This window comes from Sander vitreus, chromosome 1, assembly GCF_031162955.1.
Source record: "Sander vitreus isolate 19-12246 chromosome 1, sanVit1, whole genome shotgun sequence".
In the NCBI taxonomy this organism is placed as follows: Eukaryota; Metazoa; Chordata; class Actinopteri; order Perciformes; family Percidae; genus Sander; species Sander vitreus.
This window is the reverse complement of record NC_135855.1, coordinates 33,101,220-33,121,076: the sequence shown is the minus strand read 5'-3', so window position 1 is coordinate 33,121,076 and position 19,857 is coordinate 33,101,220. Positions and strand designations below refer to the sequence as shown.

Below are 19,857 nucleotides of genomic sequence, written 5' to 3'. Positions count from 1 at the left end.
TCTGGGAGGCTGTGGAAACTTATGAGGAGTTCATAGAAGAGAAATTGAATCACTGCTGCAACATTTACATGGCAATACTGAAAGCTGTCCCACGGATGCCTAAGATGCTTTTATGCTTGTGTAATCATGTAGTTCTTATTCAGCATCCCGCAAAGCCTTCAGGACATCTGCTTACATTTTAATCTAATTTTTGTTTTGAGAATTTGTGTTCTAATTTAAGAAGTGCAACAGTAATGTCTGGAACAGTAAACTAGACCACATACTTACTTAAACTGGGAGGATTATACAGGAATGATACACATAAATAATCACACAATATTATTTTGAATATTTCTGTTATGGTTCATGGAGTAGTTAATATAAAAACTAACTTAAATGAACCGCAAATTAACTTACTAGTTTTTGTATTTGACAAAAAACTCCTCCCCTTCGACCACCACTCCTGGAGAAACCTAGAGAGAGGTTTAAAATGACAGAACAGTTTTTCATTACAGACAAACTTCAAATTGAGTTCTTTTTTTTCACTTGGCTAATAGCTGTATTATGCTATATCATAAGGTAATGTAAGTTAAAATAATGTAATCAGATGGCAATATCTGGCAAAATAATTGCAAAAGCAACTTTCATCCCAATTGTGCAGAGAGTTACTGCATCTTTTATGATCACTAAAAGTAGGAAAAGAAACAGCAGCAACTCACTACCTCCTTCTTAACGATACGAGAAGACATGATTTTGTCAACAACAGCAGCATCCTCTTCACTGGGATTCTCCTATAAATGCAGTGGACATGAAACATTTAATGTCAAGTGTTACTTTATAGTCTCCTACAGCATACATGTGTATAAGGCTATTAACACTTCATCATACAAAAACCAAACACACCATAGTGTGTAATAATAACAAGAACGGTGTCTACTCTTTTTTTCTACTTATCTGAACAGAGGAACTATGGTTCGAGGCTGTCGTATGGATTGTAAAGCCATCAGGCGTATTTGTGATTTTGTATCACGTGAATAAAACTGACTTGAGAGGTAAAGTTTTCTACTTCAGCACTGCCTCCACCTGTGCACAGCAACTGAAAAAGCATGCCTGATTTACACGACAGAAACCAGGGTGGAACTTTTGGGCAATTTAAAATGTAGAAAAATGTTTGTGAGCAGAGCTGTCGTCACAATAATCCCATCCTGATTGCTCTGCTTTTGCATCTAAATTATTAAAAATGGGCACTAAATCTGTATCTTCCCTGTTTGTGCAGGCATACTGCAGGGGTCCTGGTTTGTACTTCACAATGTGCTGGTGAAAAGAACAGACTGTGCTGCACTTCACTGAGCATGTTGTTCTTCTATGAAATTTGTTCTTGTTTTTCGGTATATAAATAAGTTCTTTCAACAATATTCATGTGCATCATTGCCACAAAAAAAATAAATAAAAAAAATATTCTTTGCATGGATTTTTGTTTGTAAGCCAAAAAATACCTAAAATAATTTTAAGATTCATCAGTAATGAAAATAAGTTGGCTCTACTCTGCTCTCTGGTGCAGAATTTTTTACATTCTTTTTTAAAAAAATGAATGGATTTAAGCTCTACTTCTTAGCTTCTAGGGAGTTTAAGGCAGAACTACTTACAACAAAGAGTTGAACAGCAGGCTGCTTGGATGCTCCAGTATTGGTTTTCTTGGCTTTGACAATAACTTTGACCTCGTCATCTGACAACCTGGCCTCCAGCTCTTCAGCGTATTTCTTTCTTTTCACCTGCCGACCTGATCGCCTCTTCTAGAAAAGCAAGACGAGGTAAAAGAAACACATTTACAAAAAGATCCAACAGACTAAAAAGAGGAATAAAAAAAAATAATCATCTTTTGGAAATTGATCTTAATGCCTTAGTTAAAAAAATTAGGATTTTAAGGAAGAACATTTATTTATTTACAATACATTATTCAGTCACAAAGAAAATTGGTGTCCTTAAAGGTTGAATTTTTTCCATTTTTTTTAATTAAGACATTAAGATCAATTTCCAAATGATTTTTTTTTATTCCTGTTTTTAGTCAACTTTAGCATGGGTTCATAAACTTATTAGTGCCACTGTACTTGAAGTTACCAGAGCTCAGCGGTAAACCACACAGTGCACACTGTTCCCTCAATTATGATTCAGGACTGATCTACTATCCGACTGTGTGAGGCTACTTCTTGCTTAGCTAAGCTAAATTATCTTGCCGTTTCACATTTGCAGTTCATTTTAATCAAAGAAAACAATGCCCAGACATTGTGGTTACTATTGATCCATTGATCCAAGATATGATCTATAATTGTGATACAAAAGATAACTGTAGCTATTCTTACATTTATAAAACAACATTCTAGTCTACATTCTACTGTATTTTCTCCAATATCACTATATCAACAGACCTGCTGTATTCATTTTATTTTTCTCGGAGATGGATGTAAAACATGAATCACAAAAACATTGAATATTCACACTAACCCATATTGAAAAGGGTAATATAGGTTCCCCATCCCCCTGAAGTTCATGAAAAAAACATAACCCATAAATGACCATAAATTAAATTTCAATAAACCAAGAAAGAAACTGTGAAAAACATTATGCTCAGAAGAGTGCTTTAAAATCCAGCTTCTTTCTATTCCTTCTGTCAAGCCTTTATAATTATCATATGCGTGGGCTGCTGTATCCTCCATCAATACACAAGACCCTCCTAATGATAATATGTAGTTAATTAGGAATAAATGCCACTGAGCCAAAGTTAATTAGGTGTGGAGTATAATATCCCCATGTAGATATACCCTCACATCCCCAAACCCAAGCTGACCAGAAGCTGGAAAAGCCACTGTACCACATGCCATGACAATAGGGACGAACCCCTGAGGTGGCCATGCTTCTTGTCTAGCTGTCAACCATGCTACTTCCACAGGATCATCCTAAATGAGTCATCAACTGACTGTTTTAATTAAGGCCAGGGGTGCCATTTAACGAGCATAATTATATCATAGGCAAGAGTCCGGATCAGAGGCAAAAAGGAGAGAGAGGTGATGGGGCGAAGGAGGAGACATTTCATTAGACAAGTCATTTAGTCTTGTCCACTCATTCAGACATGTCACTCGTAACATAGCAGATATCCATCATGACTTAGAATAAAAAGATGTCTCACCTACTTCAATTGTCATATTGGATCAGATCACACAGAAAATAGCCAACATACATCTTAGAGAATTCTTTAGGATGTATTGGACTGGAAAATGTTTGCTTTTTTCAGTTTACATTGCGGTTTAAGGCATCGGGTAAAGTGATGTCCTTGGTCTGACTGTTGACACTGCTGCTGGTACTTTTTTTGTACCTTAAAAATAAATCTCAACCTTACGTGTGCAATCACTAATTTTTCACAGCGGTACCTTGTGATAAGTGAAAAATAGAATCATTACTCTGGATTCAAAATAAAACAAAAAACGATGTGATAATTTAATTTAGCAAAGTGTTCTGATATCAAACAAACATAAGATCCCTGGAGGATTTCTATTTCACTGACTGCTGTGGCAACCTTTCTTTTTAAAAGAAAAACTGTTCAATTTAGGTGTGTGCATGTGCACATGAAGGTGCTATTGTTGGTGTGTTGACCTAGATAATGCAGTGTTGACGTCTCCATCATATCTCCATCATCAACATAGATAAGCATGTGTACTTGAGATATCATACCGCCCACTGAATGACCCCCACACGAACCACAGAGTCAATCCTCCCAGGCTCCCTCTAAAAGTTGCGAAGCCTTCCTCTAGGCTCAGCAGCAGTGTCAACAGTCAGACCAAGGACATCACTTTACCCGATGCCTTAAACCGCAATGTAAACTGAAAAAAAGACATTAAATAACATCGACACCTCATCTGAATAAGGTGGGCATTACAAAAAAAATGAAGGCGAACTCTCACAAAAAAGTTTTGTCTCACATTTTAGGATTAATATTTTAATAAGATAAAGTGGGATGTAATACACCCCAAGGATCCCCAAGCATTAAAGCCCTGATTACAATAACAGTAACTTGTATTGTAGGTTGTGAGTGTGTGTATATGCTGGATCTTACAGAGTCGTCATCTTTAGAAGTGTGTCGAGTGGGAGGGTCATCATCCGACTCCTCTGAAGACTCAGGCTTTCGCTTTTTCTTCTTCCCAAACTTGATAACAATTTTCCTGTGGGGGGGGGGAGAGAGAGAAGCAAACCATGAATATGATAAGATAAAGGTTAGATTAATAAAAAAAAAAAATGTTAACTGCATTGTTGTTAATCAGAGTATTTTTTGTTGACAAATGCCCTAAGAATAGAGCCAAATAGTTGAATATTCGATGCTTCGATCAAAGGAGCCGGATTCGACTGCAGAGGCGAAACGAGGATCTTGTCATTTTGGCTATATGGGGGTGCTCAATGTCTGATTTTATATAGAACTACCCGTTTTCTCCCGATAAGTTAATTATTATGATACAAGTATCAACATAAATGCTCTAAATAAAAATGTGAAAAGAAAGAAGCTTTTAGAAAGTGTGTGAATTAAATCCAACCGCCGCATGACAGATTTAAGTTTCACTTTCCATGATCCGTGACCAATGGAGGAGCATCTTGGCGGCAGGGATTTAAACCTTTAACTGAAAATGTCTTGGAAAAGAAAATCTAAAGGGTGGGTTCACTTTGAAATAGTAACACATGATCCAAAGTAAGATGCAAGGTGTGTGCCACCGCCCGCTTACAGGAGCACAGCCGTGATCCAGTGCGCAGCCCGCGGCATGATCTGTCCGCCCCGATGATCACCAAATCCTGCACCCTAGAACAGCAAGCCGTGGCAACGTATGCCGGGTGAAGCCGAGACAACGGTTGCATTTTGTGACAGAAAAACATGATGACAAGATGACTGTAAAAGAAGTATAGAGCGCACCAGCAGGACAGCTGCTCCATGCGCTCCGCTTCTCGACTGAGTGACACACGAGCGCACGCTCCAAACCACTTTCAATTAATCTTCTCCACCCCTGCACCACTTATGCAATAATAAATAAGAAGCTCCTCTTTTTATGTCTGTGTCCTAATCAGTTGAATGTTTTCATACAAAATGAGCTTTACACACAACCTTATCACAGCTGAATATTTCATCGCTGTAGTCAGCCCCCCCCCATGATTCGACGATAGTCCAGATTTGACGATTCTGATTCGAATATGTGAGTTCTTAGTCGCTGAGAGACCATGCCAGAGAATCTAATAGGTAGCACGTCACTGACATGTCTTGCAGAAGAAAAAAAAAAGATTGAAAATCATTTTTTTTTTTTTTTTTCCCCATTGTAGACTACAATTGCATAGCCTCCTGCATGTTTGCACCAGTATGCAAGATGGGAGTGAAACAAGAGTTCATAAATTTCCGTCTGCTGTACTGCAGTTCATATACAATACATACATTTACAACAGCAGCCTATATTCTATAAGAATCTATGTATAGCTGTCAGCATGCTATTTTTTGTCCCCAACATACATACAACAACAGTTTGGGAACCGGCTGAGGTATGGTAGGAAATGCTTAGACGTATTAACATCTTCACAATGGGAGCTGCTGCATGAGTTCATGGAGAAAGGATTTCAGCGCTTTGCTAAAGCTCTAACCTAGTCTGCGGATTCAGCCCAAATTCATTCGGTAAATATTTTTCCGTTGAAGCCATCATTGCTGATTTGTGAGTGTTGCTATTTTCACCATGGCCTAATGTACAGTTGTAGTTAAAGACAGACTGCTGGGATGTGATGATATCAGGAGCCGAGATAGCAGCAGATTGCGTGATGAATAGACACAACAAGCTTCTCCTTTTCGCCAGTGCTTCTTCCTCCAACTCTCTCTTCTTTCTTTCACACACAAACACATTATTTCTGTGACCTCTTCCCATATATTCTCTCACCACATATGCACACACTTTCTATCTTGCGCCTTTCCACATGTATTATCTCTTGGAAGCCACAGGCGCCAAATCTCTGGCTTAGTGTGGTGTTAGTGGGGATAAATAAAAATAAAAAACACTGCTATCATACTTACACACAATGGCATCTTCACTCTCTCACTCTCCAATAGGTTTGCATATACATAACAAACCCACAAAGCCTTCCGTTCCCACAAAGGCAAACATGCTCTGTGCTCCACACACACTAAATCAAAGGCCTACTCAGACTGTTGCATGAGCAGGTATGTCTCTAGTGAGAGGGTGTCCCTGCGGGGCTTTTTCATATGAGATTACATTAGAGACTTGTATTGAGTGTGAACAAAGGTTCCGACTTGCCTATATCTTCTATTGTTAGAAAACATTTATTCTCTGAGACAGCAAGTCAGTTCTTAAGATGCCAAGTGGGCCCACTGGACAGGAGGACAGCCTGCTGAAAAACATGCAAGTCCTGTAAGGGACAGCATGCAAACCTGTTAAGACAGCATAATAGCTTGTTCTACATGACTTTTTTTTAAATATCAATTCCATGTATTAGATGTGCATGTCTCTCATTAATCTTCACACAGTGTGGAGATACAACAAATCAATAACCACAACAACACAACAGCAACCACTAAACTGTATATTGTTTAATACAGCACAATTTAAAAACATTTTTTTAAATCCAGCTTTTGTCCAACTTTAAGATCTTTTCAACTCAAATGACTGGTGTTGATTGGCTTCCCATTCAATTCAGAGATGAAGACAATTTCTTAGTCTGATTGAATGGCTTTGAAGCGGTTACAGTTTGCACTTACCCTAATCCATGTACTAAGTGACTTATGTATACAGTGCCCAGTGATATGAATTACTACCACCCACAGTATGGGTAGTAGTAATTCATATCACTGGGCCCGTTCTGACCTGGTATTAAAATCCAATCTGAGTGATCCGATCGCAAGTGGACAGCTGCACTATAACATGCAAATAAACACATACATAATTTCCATTTTGTGTGTGTGTGTGTGTGTGTGTGTGTGTGTGTGTGTGTGTGTGTGTGTGTGTGCCGACATAAGGAGATCTACTGACAGGTGGCAGGACCTGTGCAGGAGAGAAAGAGGTTTTTAAAAGTCTGTGTCTTCTGCTCTCAGTACGTTTGTAGCTTCTAATTGAATCTCTGTGGTTTGAAGTTTAGTTTATTATAACTGCTTTATTTTACGTTTCATGTTCGCTTATAGGAGTTGCGTTACGTTACTGCTGATGAAGCCCCAACATTTCCTGATTTTGCTGCTTCATAATGAAAGCATTCAAATACCAAAGTAACGGAGGACTTTAATTGCGAAGAACTTATAAGAAATGAAACCGTTTCAAAGCCGCTGCTTTGACCACGCATTTTACCGTCAACTCCAGACAGCGCTGTAGCTCTGGTAATACAGGACTAATAAATAACAGAAGGAGAGGACATAAGAGCAGGAAGTTTTGTAGTAGCCTAATGTCCTACATTGGTGAATTCAGGGACGTTTTAGGATACAAAAAAAGAACGTTATTTTCAAGGCAACAGCACTGCAGAGAGCTTGAGACAGCCGAGGATATAGGAGCAGCAGCATGCAGGAACAAAAACACCGACACACTGCTAATAGAAATAGAGTGAACACAATTCACTAAGTGGTTTCTGTGACATGAGAAATACTTTGAATGGAGTAGGCTAGCCTACGTATTTCAGCTCACAGTTGAGTAGACAATCTTTTATGTGGACACAGGACACGTTCCCATTCTCACCGTTATTAGTATGTGGACACATGTGGCTCAAACCACCTCCAAATGCGTTTTTTTGCGATCTGATCTCAATGCATCCTCAACGCGTCCTAAGAGTGTTTTCACCTATACTTAGAGCTGTCCACCTGTGATCTGATCACTCAGGACGGATGTCAATGCCAGGTGAAAATGGGGTCAAAGACATTTCAGGACCCACAAATGCTCACAAACCTCACATATTGTAATATCTGAATGTATAAAAGTAGAAAACAGCAGATTCATCCAATAGCACTGTGCTGAAGAGCTGTCCCTTCTTTCTGGTGGCCCTTCCCCCTTCCGGATGATATTACATTTTAACAAATCGTCTTCACAATGACACTTTATGGTTGCCATGCAACATGCACTTGGGCGTATATTTGGCAATGTTCATGGTGACATCACTTCCTGTGAAAAACAACACCAGCACATGTCCACTGACACTATGAATGGTTGAGCAATGTGCCAAGTCAGATTGACACAATGAAAACCCAGCTGTCACACCCAGAAGAATAGAAGAAGAAAAGACAAAGCAGCTGAATGGGACAAAACACAATGTTCTCCCTCTACCAAATAAAAGCTGGCATAGGACATAGGAGCCTAGCAAAATAACAGTGTCACATCACCAGGCAGCAGCTAACAGCATATACTGTAACAGGGCTAAACAACTCTCTGAAAACCTGAACTGTGAAACGAGATACTGTGATATCACCGACTGAGCCAGTACAGAAAGATAACATTGATGGTGGCTCCTGGGTACTGCCACATACTGTATCTAAGCATGGCATATACATATACAAGAACAATATGGCATAGTAAGAGCTTAATGTGATAATAAGTATATATTCTACACACACACACACACACACACACACACACACACACCACATCTTAGTGATGGTTACAGCCTGTTCCACCCTGCTGTGGCTGATACACAGGACCACCCAGGGGTTTACCAGCAGCACCAGTGATAACGCTCACACTCCCTTTGACTAGATCGCCTCCCCACAAGCTGAGATGTATTAACTCAAATGACAGGGAGGACTTTCAAATTAACCTTTTACTGAGAAAAAGAGGTATGAAAGCAGTCAGTTCTACTCTTCAGGGTCACGGTCAAGTCTCCCTGATGTGAAGAACTGGCTATAGAGCTTTTGCACAGGCAGTTCAGGGAATCGATACAGCTTATTATCGTGATATTTTCTGTGGTAATACCGTATCAATACACAGATGCCAAGTATCAATCTTTTATTATATAAATTGCACATGAGAATGTAACCTTTTGGTACTAGAATAATAAGATAAATTGCTTTTTCAGTCCACTAGATGAAAAATTTAAGTGAGATGAATGAACCAGAGACTTTATAAAAAAACAGATGTTGACAAAGTTTTGCTTTGGGGACATAATTTGAAGTTGGGAAAAAGAAATCCGTTTTATTTATTTGAACACAGTTTAAGGCCCGGACACAGAGCCGACGGCCAATCGTCGGCAAAAAAGGCAGTTGGGCTGATCAGTCTCCCCAAATTGGTCAAAAAAGTGCCTCGGAACACACCAAAGCGACGAGACGTAATACATCTCCATAACAGCAGGCGGCACTAATCTGTATTGTCGCCCAAAAATGAAAACCGGCAGCTGATTGGACGAATGCGTCACGTGGGTCTTATTTCTCTGGAAATTCAAAGACAGACTATCATGGCTGCTTGTTCAGAATACGATCTCATATTGTACTAACATAGTTCACCGAAACGTGTTTCTGAAAACATTTTAAGCGAGAAATAGGCCATGCAGTTGCTGAATCCGTCTTCATTTCAGATCAACAAAAGGTCAGTTTAAAAGAATTTTGTGAGATTTTGAGAGACTCTAGTCACGCTCATTCCGCTCCCCGTTTCCTGGTTAGCACTCTACCAATTAGATGGGTCATTTGAGTCCGACTGCCGGCAGTACCCGCCCCGCCGATTATACATGTCAAATCGGCCAAAATGTAGGACGACAGCCCCTCGGACGGACGACGGCATGGAACACACCGAACAGACTCAAGTCACTGACCTCGCGATTATCGGATCTGTGTGTCTGGGCCTTTACTCGCAGAAGGTGTCTGTCTCCGCTTATAATCCTACCCTCTGGCAAAGTAGTAGAAAAACCTAAACCATGTAGACAGAACTTCTGGTCCACCAAATGAACAAATGAAACATGTGACTCTCAAACTGTCTAATTGTAACTGTCAGAGTCAATATAAAAACTATGTGGACATGTATTTAAGTACAGTATAGCCCCAATGGACTAACTGCAACACATCTGGTAAGTTCACAACATTTCACTTCACACAGTATCCAGTTTGATGTGCCCTGCACAACAGTATGGGGCATATTTAAGTTAGTCTTCTCAACAGGCTGGATATTTCATGCAAGCCTGCTTTAAAAACTATTTTGGGGTACATCAAATGCCAAAGAAGTTGGCAGGAAGCTTTGCGACAACTGCCATGTACTTCTTGTTGAATAAAAAGAATACAAAAATAATAGAATTGTAACCAGTAACCAGATAGCAATGCAGAGACAGTGTGTTAGAATACAAACATGGCATATGAATCTTTATTTAAAACAATGTAAAAAGTATTAGATATACGGTTTAATTAGCTGGATTATCATTGCTTAGTATTTGAATAAGCACTCTTTACGTCTTTATGACTAAGGCCATCCATAGTTGTCCTTTGTGATAATTACGTTATTTCTGACTTTAGGAAGCAATTACATGGTTGCTTTACTATTATTAACACATCATTTTGCATCTCTAACAAGACTACAGCTGCCCCTGATCTGACATTACAGAGGGACCCCCAATGATAAACTACCACTAGCTTTTTCCTGAGAGTGATAGGCTAGTTGCTGTTAGAGGCTTGCTTGCCACCCATCCTCCTATTGTGCCAAATAACCTCCATCCCTTGTCCCCCCAGTGTTGTCCTGCCCTACTTGGCATGCTGCCACTGGGAGTGTATGTGTGATGGTTTGATTTTAATAGAATCGAGATATGATAGTGCTTTGCAGGCCAAGACTGCAATGTGGTGCTTCAGCATCTCAGAAAGACCTTCCTCTCTTTAATTGTGTCTGACTATCCTTCAAAACTGTTGTTAAGTGTGGTGTTTGTGTGTGTCTGTTTCTCATCCTGAGGGGCTTATTGAGACAGTAGTGCTGGTCCTTGTCAGGAAATCCCGCTTCTTATGAATGGAAGGCTATAATCTCAGTGCCACACAGCACACAACTAGAAACAGTAGTAACAGCACCATCAAGCCCCCTCTCAAAGACAAATACTGTATCAGCACAGTGCACATGGCCACACAGGGGATTTCTGCTTTATTCAGCAAACATTTTAAAAACTGGGTAACACTCACACACACAAGAACATGTACATATGCATGAATTTTAACTCAAAGGCAGGCAACATAGACCCACAAACATGTTAATATATCACACACAAGCACACACGTAAACATGCACACATACACACCCTGCAAGGGATTCACTAGGAAAACAATTAAAAAACTGAAATCCTTCCTAATGAAAAAGTGAGGGAAAAGAGATTAGACGGCTAGCAGGCAGGCCCTGAAATATGAACAGCTATACACTGCTGCATATAGGCTAGACTTAAACCTCCATTTTCTATCATGTAATTGATCTCACGAGCACCATTTTGTTTGATATTTTCCTGCTACCCTGCTGCTTTGTAGTATCAGCACATTTAGAACATGCCTGCTTACATTAGATGCACATATTTGAGCATGCTGGAGGAACCAAATTTATATTAGGAAAAAAAAAAATGGGGAGGGAGAAACAAAAAAAGGAATGAGCGGCACGGTGCTTTCATCTGATGATTATATGAGCTTATTTTTCAGCAGGTAGGCTGCCTGGAAAAGCAAATTCCAGCACACAGAGAGCTGTGATCAGTCAAGCCTGGCCTGTTACAATAACCCTTGCCTCACCAAAGAGTAGTTTTTGTTGGTATATTTTGATACACAATATGTACCAATAGAGCAGACCAAACCTAAAAATCTGCTAGGGCCTTTGTTTAATTTGTAAAAAAAGAAATTTACATTTAAAGCAATTCCTACAATTCCCCAGTAGCTGACATCAATGTACCACTTTACATCAGTTAGGACTCCATCTCTCCACTTTATTAATGGAAATTTCTTATGGAGGTTGCATTTTCAAATCATGGGCAACACCTGTCACCCCCTACATGAGACAGTGAGTTCCCTGAGCAGCTCCTTCAGCAGCAGACTGCTGCACCCTCAGTGCAAGAAGGAGCGCTACTGCAGGTCCTTCATTACAGCAGCAGTCAGACTCTTTAATGCAACATCATAATGTAGCACTGCTTGCCGTTTCTGCAATATGAGCCATCCCTGGACAATATTATGCACTATGCATATTTATTTATTTATCACCCTTTGTTACCTCCAACTGTGCAATATGTCATATCTATTCATCAGCACCTTACATCTGTATATCTGTGTGTGTGTGTGTATATATATAGTCTGTTTATATAAGGGTGTTTATTGTGTAAATATGTCTGTTTTATTATTATTATTATAACCGATTCTATTGTTTTTTATATTATTTTTTATTCTTATACTTTATGTATATTTTTTCCTATGTCTACTTAATGTGTATTTGTGTTATTCTGATGTGTGTACATTGTTTTTTCTTTTGAGCTGCTGTGACAAGGGAATTTCCCCAATGTGGGATTAATAAAGTCTATCTTATCTTATCCTCGAACAACCCAGATCAGGAGCCCAACTTGATATTAAAGCACTTTAATAGCAAAGAAAAAGATCACAACAAATAGATAACATCTTTTCTTGCATATGTGTCATGTTGCTAGTCCACCTGCCACAGCGGCTGGTGCATCCATATTTTAATCAGCTGCATTCATTTAGGTTTCTCATCAGTCAGACATATTTTCCATTTGATATGATATCTGCTTGCCAAGCGCCTGGTAGAGTAAACTTGCAAAGTAATCCAGAAGGCACTTACTAGCAATTAAATGGAATCGATGATTCTAGAAACCCAGGTAGTAATGACCGCATAGTAGTCTCAGAGAAAGCACCCCTAAGTACACAGACAATTAGGGTTAATAGTCTTGTCTCAGGCCCCATTCCCTGCTTAGAGTCAGATGCAATGGAAACGTGAGCATACACTGAACACCAACTACACACACACAACCTGAAGCTTTACAAGGCCTGCACACACCCTAACCAGAGTGGAGGCTGAAGTAATGACTTTAGCGAAAGGTTAGTACGTCTGCAGCCATGATGCATTAATATTTTATGGGGAGATCCTGGGTGGTGCATGCATATGATCAGGACTCTTCTCAAGTACGAATCTTTCCCCAGAGCTTCTTGTCATCGTGATACGCAGACTGTCTCCATCACCCCACATTAGTAGTAACAGAACAATTGTCTCCAACCGTTGCTGTAAAGACACACATCCCAACAACATGTATACAGATGGGCAAACACACCAGGTCTCACTGTATTTGGTGTTTCAAGCCAAATTCAGTTACAAGCCAACCCCAAATGAGTATGTGCACTGCCAGGCCTCCATCACTGACTTTGCCGGCTTTGTCCCCACTCCCAGACGAAAGTACTGAAGTTATTGATACGAGGGACTGACAGGTACAGGGAACGTGGAGGTGCAGTGCAGTCCAAGGCAGAGTTTGAAACACAAAACATTGCAGCACACCCACAGACTTGATACAAATGGATTAGCTCAAATCTTTTTGGAGTATGATGTTATAACAATGTATGGTGTCTGTTCCAAAGCTGTCTAATTCCTGTCTTCCTTCCTTTCATTTCACCTGCAGGGTTAATCTGCTTTTTTATGCATTTACTGTATTTTTATTTAAAACGTGACAATATATTTTAATGATGTTGTAAACGGTACATCTGCCGACTTTGTTTTACCAAAGTTTTTTTACGGCTGCATAAAGAAGTCCAAAACCAAGTGTTGAAAAAGAGGGAGTATAATCAGGTCATCCGGTGTAGAGGCCAATACGGTAGTATTTATGTTTTAGTTCTCATGTTTACATTACAGTGCCATGAGCCTGTGACTGATCGTGCTCTGACTTCTTATGATACAAGGACTAGACCTGCCTGCGTCAGTAAAACTGAACTGGCTGGATATGTTACGGTCCTTTACGGAACACAATACAAGGTTTATTATCCTAATCTTTTTTTTTTATAATAACAACAATGATCATCATCATCATAATTTCTAATAAAAAGGGAATGGTTTAAACAAAAAAGGGAAATGGGCGTTCCACTCCTGTAAGTATATTGTTTCCATTTGTTATATTGAGGTTATTGAGGCCTCAAGCTTCATCATTAAGTACAGCTCTTTCGAAACTCCGCTCCAAATTGTGTATGTTTTGTCTTTGTTGTGCAGTTTCTGCTTAGTTAAAAGCTCTACTAGCATGAGCATTTGCCAGCTATAAACCTTCACACCTCAGATGAAAAATTCACACTCCCACAAGCCTCTTCTCAACAACAGACAGAGTTATGCATCACTGCCACATTTGCACCAAGGCCCAACCCATCTGAACTTCTTTCTTAATTAAAACAAAGGGAGAGTGAACCGAGTAGGTGCTAAAACTGTAAACGATTCCACATCCTAATGGACTGTGAATAGATTCTGCATTACACATATGAAACCACTGAAGGAGCATCACAACATTCAGATTTCGTTAAGCAGGACAAACTACAGGGACATATTCAGATTTGTCCCGATTGATTTTGTCAAAATCAAGCATACTTTATACAATTGTCACAATTCAGACTGGTCTGAGGCTCAGTCAAGATAATGTGCATATTATCAATTGTCACCTTCCCTGTTTTCTGCAGACAAGTGCAGACTCCTTAAGATCTTGAAATATTACTTGCCATTGCTAAATTGGAGGTAGTAATTTAACTTAACTATGTAAAACATAAATAGGCTACACTGAAAGTACCGCATAAATAACACAATATGTCACAAGTTCAAATGCATCTTTTAGATTTTACTATGCTTGAAAGAGGTTAATAAAATGCAGCATAGTAGCATTAATACCAACACCACAGACAGAAAGCATTTGTCTGTGTTGAGAAACCTAACTAGAATTGGTTTAGAAACTAAACAAATAGAGAAACAAAGCTATCAAACAAGTATAGAAAGTCATGGTGTGTAAACGTTTCTGTAAGATTATGCCTGTCATCGGACCAGACTGAATAAATGTGAAGTTTCAAAATGGCTGGAATGCATGATGTAATATATGCTATAAAAGGTTGACGGAGACAATATTAGCCTCCATACGCAGGCTACGTTGCATGCATACTAATCTGATGCTTTTTCTGCATGTAGGCCAAGTATGGTTACACTGAAAAAAATGGGTTACACAGCTCATTACCTAGTAACGACAAGGATTGTTATCAGTAACACATGTGATTAGAATGACAGAATGCAGATCAGTTGTCAGCTGCCCTTTAAGACTAACAAGTCGTGGATTGAAATTAAATGCCGATAGTTTTATTAGCTTTGTCTGCATGACTGCAAGAAGAAGGAACAAAGGATCTGGGTGTGCACTTACTAACTAAGGTAGAGTTAAGTTTTCTGATCTCAAAATGTTTTGTCACAGAGTAAAAAGGGCATGATTAATCTGAGCCTATATTTAATGATCAAAACTGCTACGAAACAAACGACCAATCCTGAGTTACTGTCCGCATCACCAGACATGTACATACAACTAAAGCTGGAAAGCTAGCGGAACTGTATCACTATGACCGATTCCTCCATCATCTCACCATTTTCCCAAGCATCAGCGCTGCCACAACTTTCTCAAATCAAAATCAATTAACTGCAACAGCTTTTCCCCCTCCGCCTCGCTCATTTGATTATTAATCAACAGAGCTGCCAGCCAGATATTATTGTTGACCATTGTCAGTCACTCTCATGCCAAGTCTAAAGAAAAAGCCTTCCCAAATCATGGTTAAAACTAATAACACTACAGTAGTTGTTTCCACCAGCACAATCTGACATTACTGTATCTAAACATTGCCCCTTTTCCTTTAGCTCCCTGCCTCGGCCCTCACATCTGCACCAGCTGATATTTCAATAGCTTGTGTTGGGTGTGGCTTATAGCTACACACTGCTTATAGCAGTTAAACAGGGGGATGCACTACTTGCATGAATATACTCGACACCACTGTCTCACATGTAAATGCAACCTTTGTTTGCTCCTCCCATGTCTATGCTGGTGACTGAGCCTGGTTTATTGTTATGGCGTGCTGTAAATTCTGTTGAACTTTAATCTTGGCAACCACAGGCAGAAAATGTACACTAAAACAATCAACCGGTACACAAGCAGGTTAAATCAGTAAAGGCAACAACAGTGCAGGCAGCAGGTGTAAGTGATCAATCTAAATAAATATGAGCATCCTCCTAACACAAATGTCGTATCATTAAGTAATAGAGCTAAGATTCCAAGCTCAAACTCAATGGACTCCTAACTTGGACTCAAGATAGATCTTTCTTAAAAGTAGAGTTCAGATGTTATTCATGGGGCTATCAATAGATCATGGAGAGAGATGACCCAGAGATTCAACAGCTTGTCAGATACAAACGAACAACAGCAAATCTAGCCTCTTAAGATAAACATTTAAAAACACAAAAGGTCATACCTTCTTATGTAAAATAAATCTCAGCTGTTCCCTTAGGCTTATAGGATCGTTTTGTTTATTTTTAGTGTTTCCCCCTAAATCAGAACGAAAGTGAAGTGATAGGATTGTCTTAACATTGCACATCTGCATATCTGGTTCTGCCAGTACTTTGTAACTGGTATCAGTTTGCCATAGGTTAAGCATTTTAACTAAAAAATGGATGAAGTGAAGAGGATCTGAGAGAATCTGAATGTCGAAGGAAAAGTCTTGCAGTGAAGAAAAACCTTTTTTTCAGTACTGACAAAACACTAGTGAAATTATGTTATGATGATTATTTGATAATAAAAAATAAATCACTCTTTTGCTACTTCTTCCTCCATTCACAAGGATATTATCACTGTAAATTGAATATTTGAGTACCTAAATGTGTCCCATTTGTTCATTCTATGATTTGTCATTATTATTGGCATACTATTGAATGCAAAAAAGAAACTGAATGAAGAAAATGATCAATACATGTATTAGTTTTAAACAATAATGCAGCTCTGCTTCTGGGTTGAATGTGCATACATCTCCTTAAGTATGGTAGCACAATGACAGGGTGTTTACCTACTGCAGTGGCATATGTCACTTGTTCATTCAGGCTCATTAAATGCTGCAGTGGTTTAAGCTCAGGTTGTGTTTGAAGAAATTCTACATAGCTTTGGGTAGGGTAGGACCTGATCAAATCTCTACTTACAGGATAGTTTTAACAAATTATGGTGCATTTCAGTGGTTAACAGTATTAACGGCTGTGACTACATACCCAATCTTGGCCTTCTGCTTGGGCTTGGAGGAGGGTACAATACAGGCCTTCCTACAGTTCTTCTCTTTAGGCCGTGCCTTGCCGTTTCCTTTGTGCTCACGTTTACGGTGCTTGTACTGCGAGGAAGAGCTGGGGAAGCTCTCAGGGCTCATAACTCTGGGGATGTTCTTCTCCCCACGCTGCCGGGCCTTAGCAATTGCCTCCGATATTATCCTATTGGCCTTCTCCTGCTTGTCCTGTGTAGGTGACTCCATTTGATGATGCGTCCTGCGTGGCGTCCTCTTCTCCGATGAGGAGCTGGATGAGGATGATGACGATGAGGAAGAGGAGGAGGACGATGAGCTGCTCTTTATTGGGGGACTAAGGACCCGTACCTGGCTACCAGGACCATTAGCGTTCTTTCGAGGCTGAGTAAAGAGGGAGAAAAGTAAACAAATTTAGAATTATAATCTTCTTTAAGACAAACATAACAGACATCATGTCATCTATTGGAGATGACACAAACCAAAACTCAGATGCCGTGCTATATGTGCTATAGAAGGACCAAGTGACACAAAAACCTAAAAAGTTGACACCTGACCTTTGAAGCAGAGTTGAGTGACTGAAGTGGATGTTGTACAAAACACAAATTTGCCTCAAGGGGCATTATGCTTTATAAGACATGTTCTAGCTAGGTTTGTTTTTTCTGTATAAAAAGGATTAACAAAGTAAACTTGTATTTATGTTTTGTAATATACAACATGTAATGATATTAGAATAACAGCCATAACTATTTAGTGCGTTATGTATATCTGATTTTCAAATGTATGAGGCCATTATAGTCATACAGCTCAGCTAATAGGTGAGCAATATAAGCAAACATTTACAGAAAATGGTGCAACTATCACACATTCAGAAAACACAACCTGTGTGAACCTCTCAGACAGCAGAGCTCATTGCTGTCCTCATCTCAGGTGCTGTGTGTGGGGGGGTTGGACCGGTCTAGCTCTACATGATGCTTACTTAAACTCTACACCTCCTATGTAATTCTACCAGCACACCTTCAGCATGAGTGTTTCCCCCAAGAAATCACTTAGATCAGGTGGAGCAGACTGAAACTCTGAAACCATGTGACATGAACACTCTCAGAACCTGATACTAATAAAATTATTTTAGGTGGAGTAAGCTACTCAAAAGGTACGGTAAACACTGGCTCAATGTGGCAGGTTACAGTGAGCCTTTCAGACATAAATTATCCAGCCTGGCTGATAGATAATACGTGAATAATAGACAGTGTGACTGCGGTTATGCCTACACAACCCAAGTGCCTTGTGGTAGGCCTTGAGCCCAGCGGAGAGGGAACCCATAAATGGATGACCTAATCTAAAAATGTGTTGCGTATGCCTACATGGCCCAGGCGCGGCCGGTTGCTTTTTTTCCACACTGCTAGCTAAATAAAGAGAATTAGCTTGAACCTCGCCAACAAAGTGGGGGGAGGGAGTTGTATGACTAGCGATTCATTTGGAAAGAAGGGGAGAAGCGCACACACACACACACACACACAGAGCTGCATTATGATTTTCACGTGTGCAACGCTGCTCAGGTTATTAGGAAGAAATTTACTGGATCATGCTGGAATGTTCTCATTCAAGTTAATGGTGTAAAAAGGGGAGGGAGGTTGAAAGTAATGCTTAAGAGCAGAACAACATGAAGGCACATGAAAGAATCAGCAAGAGGAAGAAAAATATAAAAACAGGCTTCCATCAGAGAGACGGAGAGAGGGAGAGGGAGAAACGATCAAATGCACCAAAACTAGGAGCACTGCAGCTGTGTAATACATCTATAAATAACTGAAATTACAGCCTGCCAGCACTGCAGTGATTTAAATCCCTCTAGCAGCACGTAGTCCCATAAAAAAAACGGTGGGGACCATTACAGCCCATGAAAAGGTAGAGTGAGCTCCATTTGGGCCGGCCAGCTTTCCCTCACTCTCACCCCCTCATTTCCACATGTAGTGAGCTCTCTGGTGACTGACAGGCTCAACTCATGGAGGATACCCACACACAAATGCACACACACAAATCATACACTGTACATAACTACAGCACAGGGCAGCTGGGAGAGAGGGTGGGAAATAGAATATGGAATGAATAGACAGTGGGGGTGGGGAAAAGAAAACCCTGTAAATCTAGTGTGCCTTGATACGGTCTAGCACAGCAAAGCAAATGAGTATGGAGGGGAGGAAAATAAAGCAGCAATGAGTTCAAGATGGCGGCAGTGCAGCATGAGCCAGTAGCAGAGGAGGTTGTTCAGTTCCTGCCGGCCCCTCCTCCTCCCCCTCGTCCCTCCTCCCTCCAAGCTCTCAGAGCAGCTCACTTACCCTTCCTCTTGGCCTCTTCACTGTAGACATGGTGGGTTTTTTTTTTTCTTCCTCTTTCCTCCCCCTTTCCAACCGGCTAACAAAAGCCTTGCCCTTTCGCCGGAATTTTTCTCTCTCTGTTGCTCGCTCACGCTTTCTCTTACAAACACTCACTCTTTCCCTTTTCGTTTTCTCTCACTTCCTTGAGCCGTGTGTCCCCCCCTCCCCTCCCTCTCTACTCGTTTTTGCCTCCCCTCCTCCTCCCCGGTCAGCTCTTCTCCTCAGGCAGTGCAAGAG

General features: G+C 40.1%; 1 protein-coding gene across 11 annotated transcripts in view; it reads right to left on the bottom strand.

Annotated features, from left to right (window-relative positions):
- Positions 1–19,857, bottom strand: part of chd9 (chromodomain helicase DNA binding protein 9) — a 76,653-nt gene that overhangs the window by 35,140 nt on the left and 21,656 nt on the right. For 7 of the 11 annotated variants that reach the window (XM_078252882.1, XM_078252891.1, XM_078252831.1 and 4 more), the window contains 5 exons: positions 17,223–17,629; positions 4,088–4,193; positions 1,626–1,772; positions 699–770; positions 397–452 (listed from right to left, as the gene is read on the bottom strand). In XM_078252882.1, coding sequence (XP_078109008.1) covers positions 397–452; positions 699–770; positions 1,626–1,772; positions 4,088–4,193; positions 17,223–17,629 — 788 coding nt within the window. Of the gene's footprint in view, positions 1–396; positions 453–698; positions 771–1,625; positions 1,773–4,087; positions 4,194–17,222; positions 17,630–19,581; positions 19,798–19,857 lie in introns of those variants that run through there. The other 4 variants (XM_078252840.1, XM_078252864.1, XM_078252918.1 and 1 more) reach the window with 2 other exon arrangements.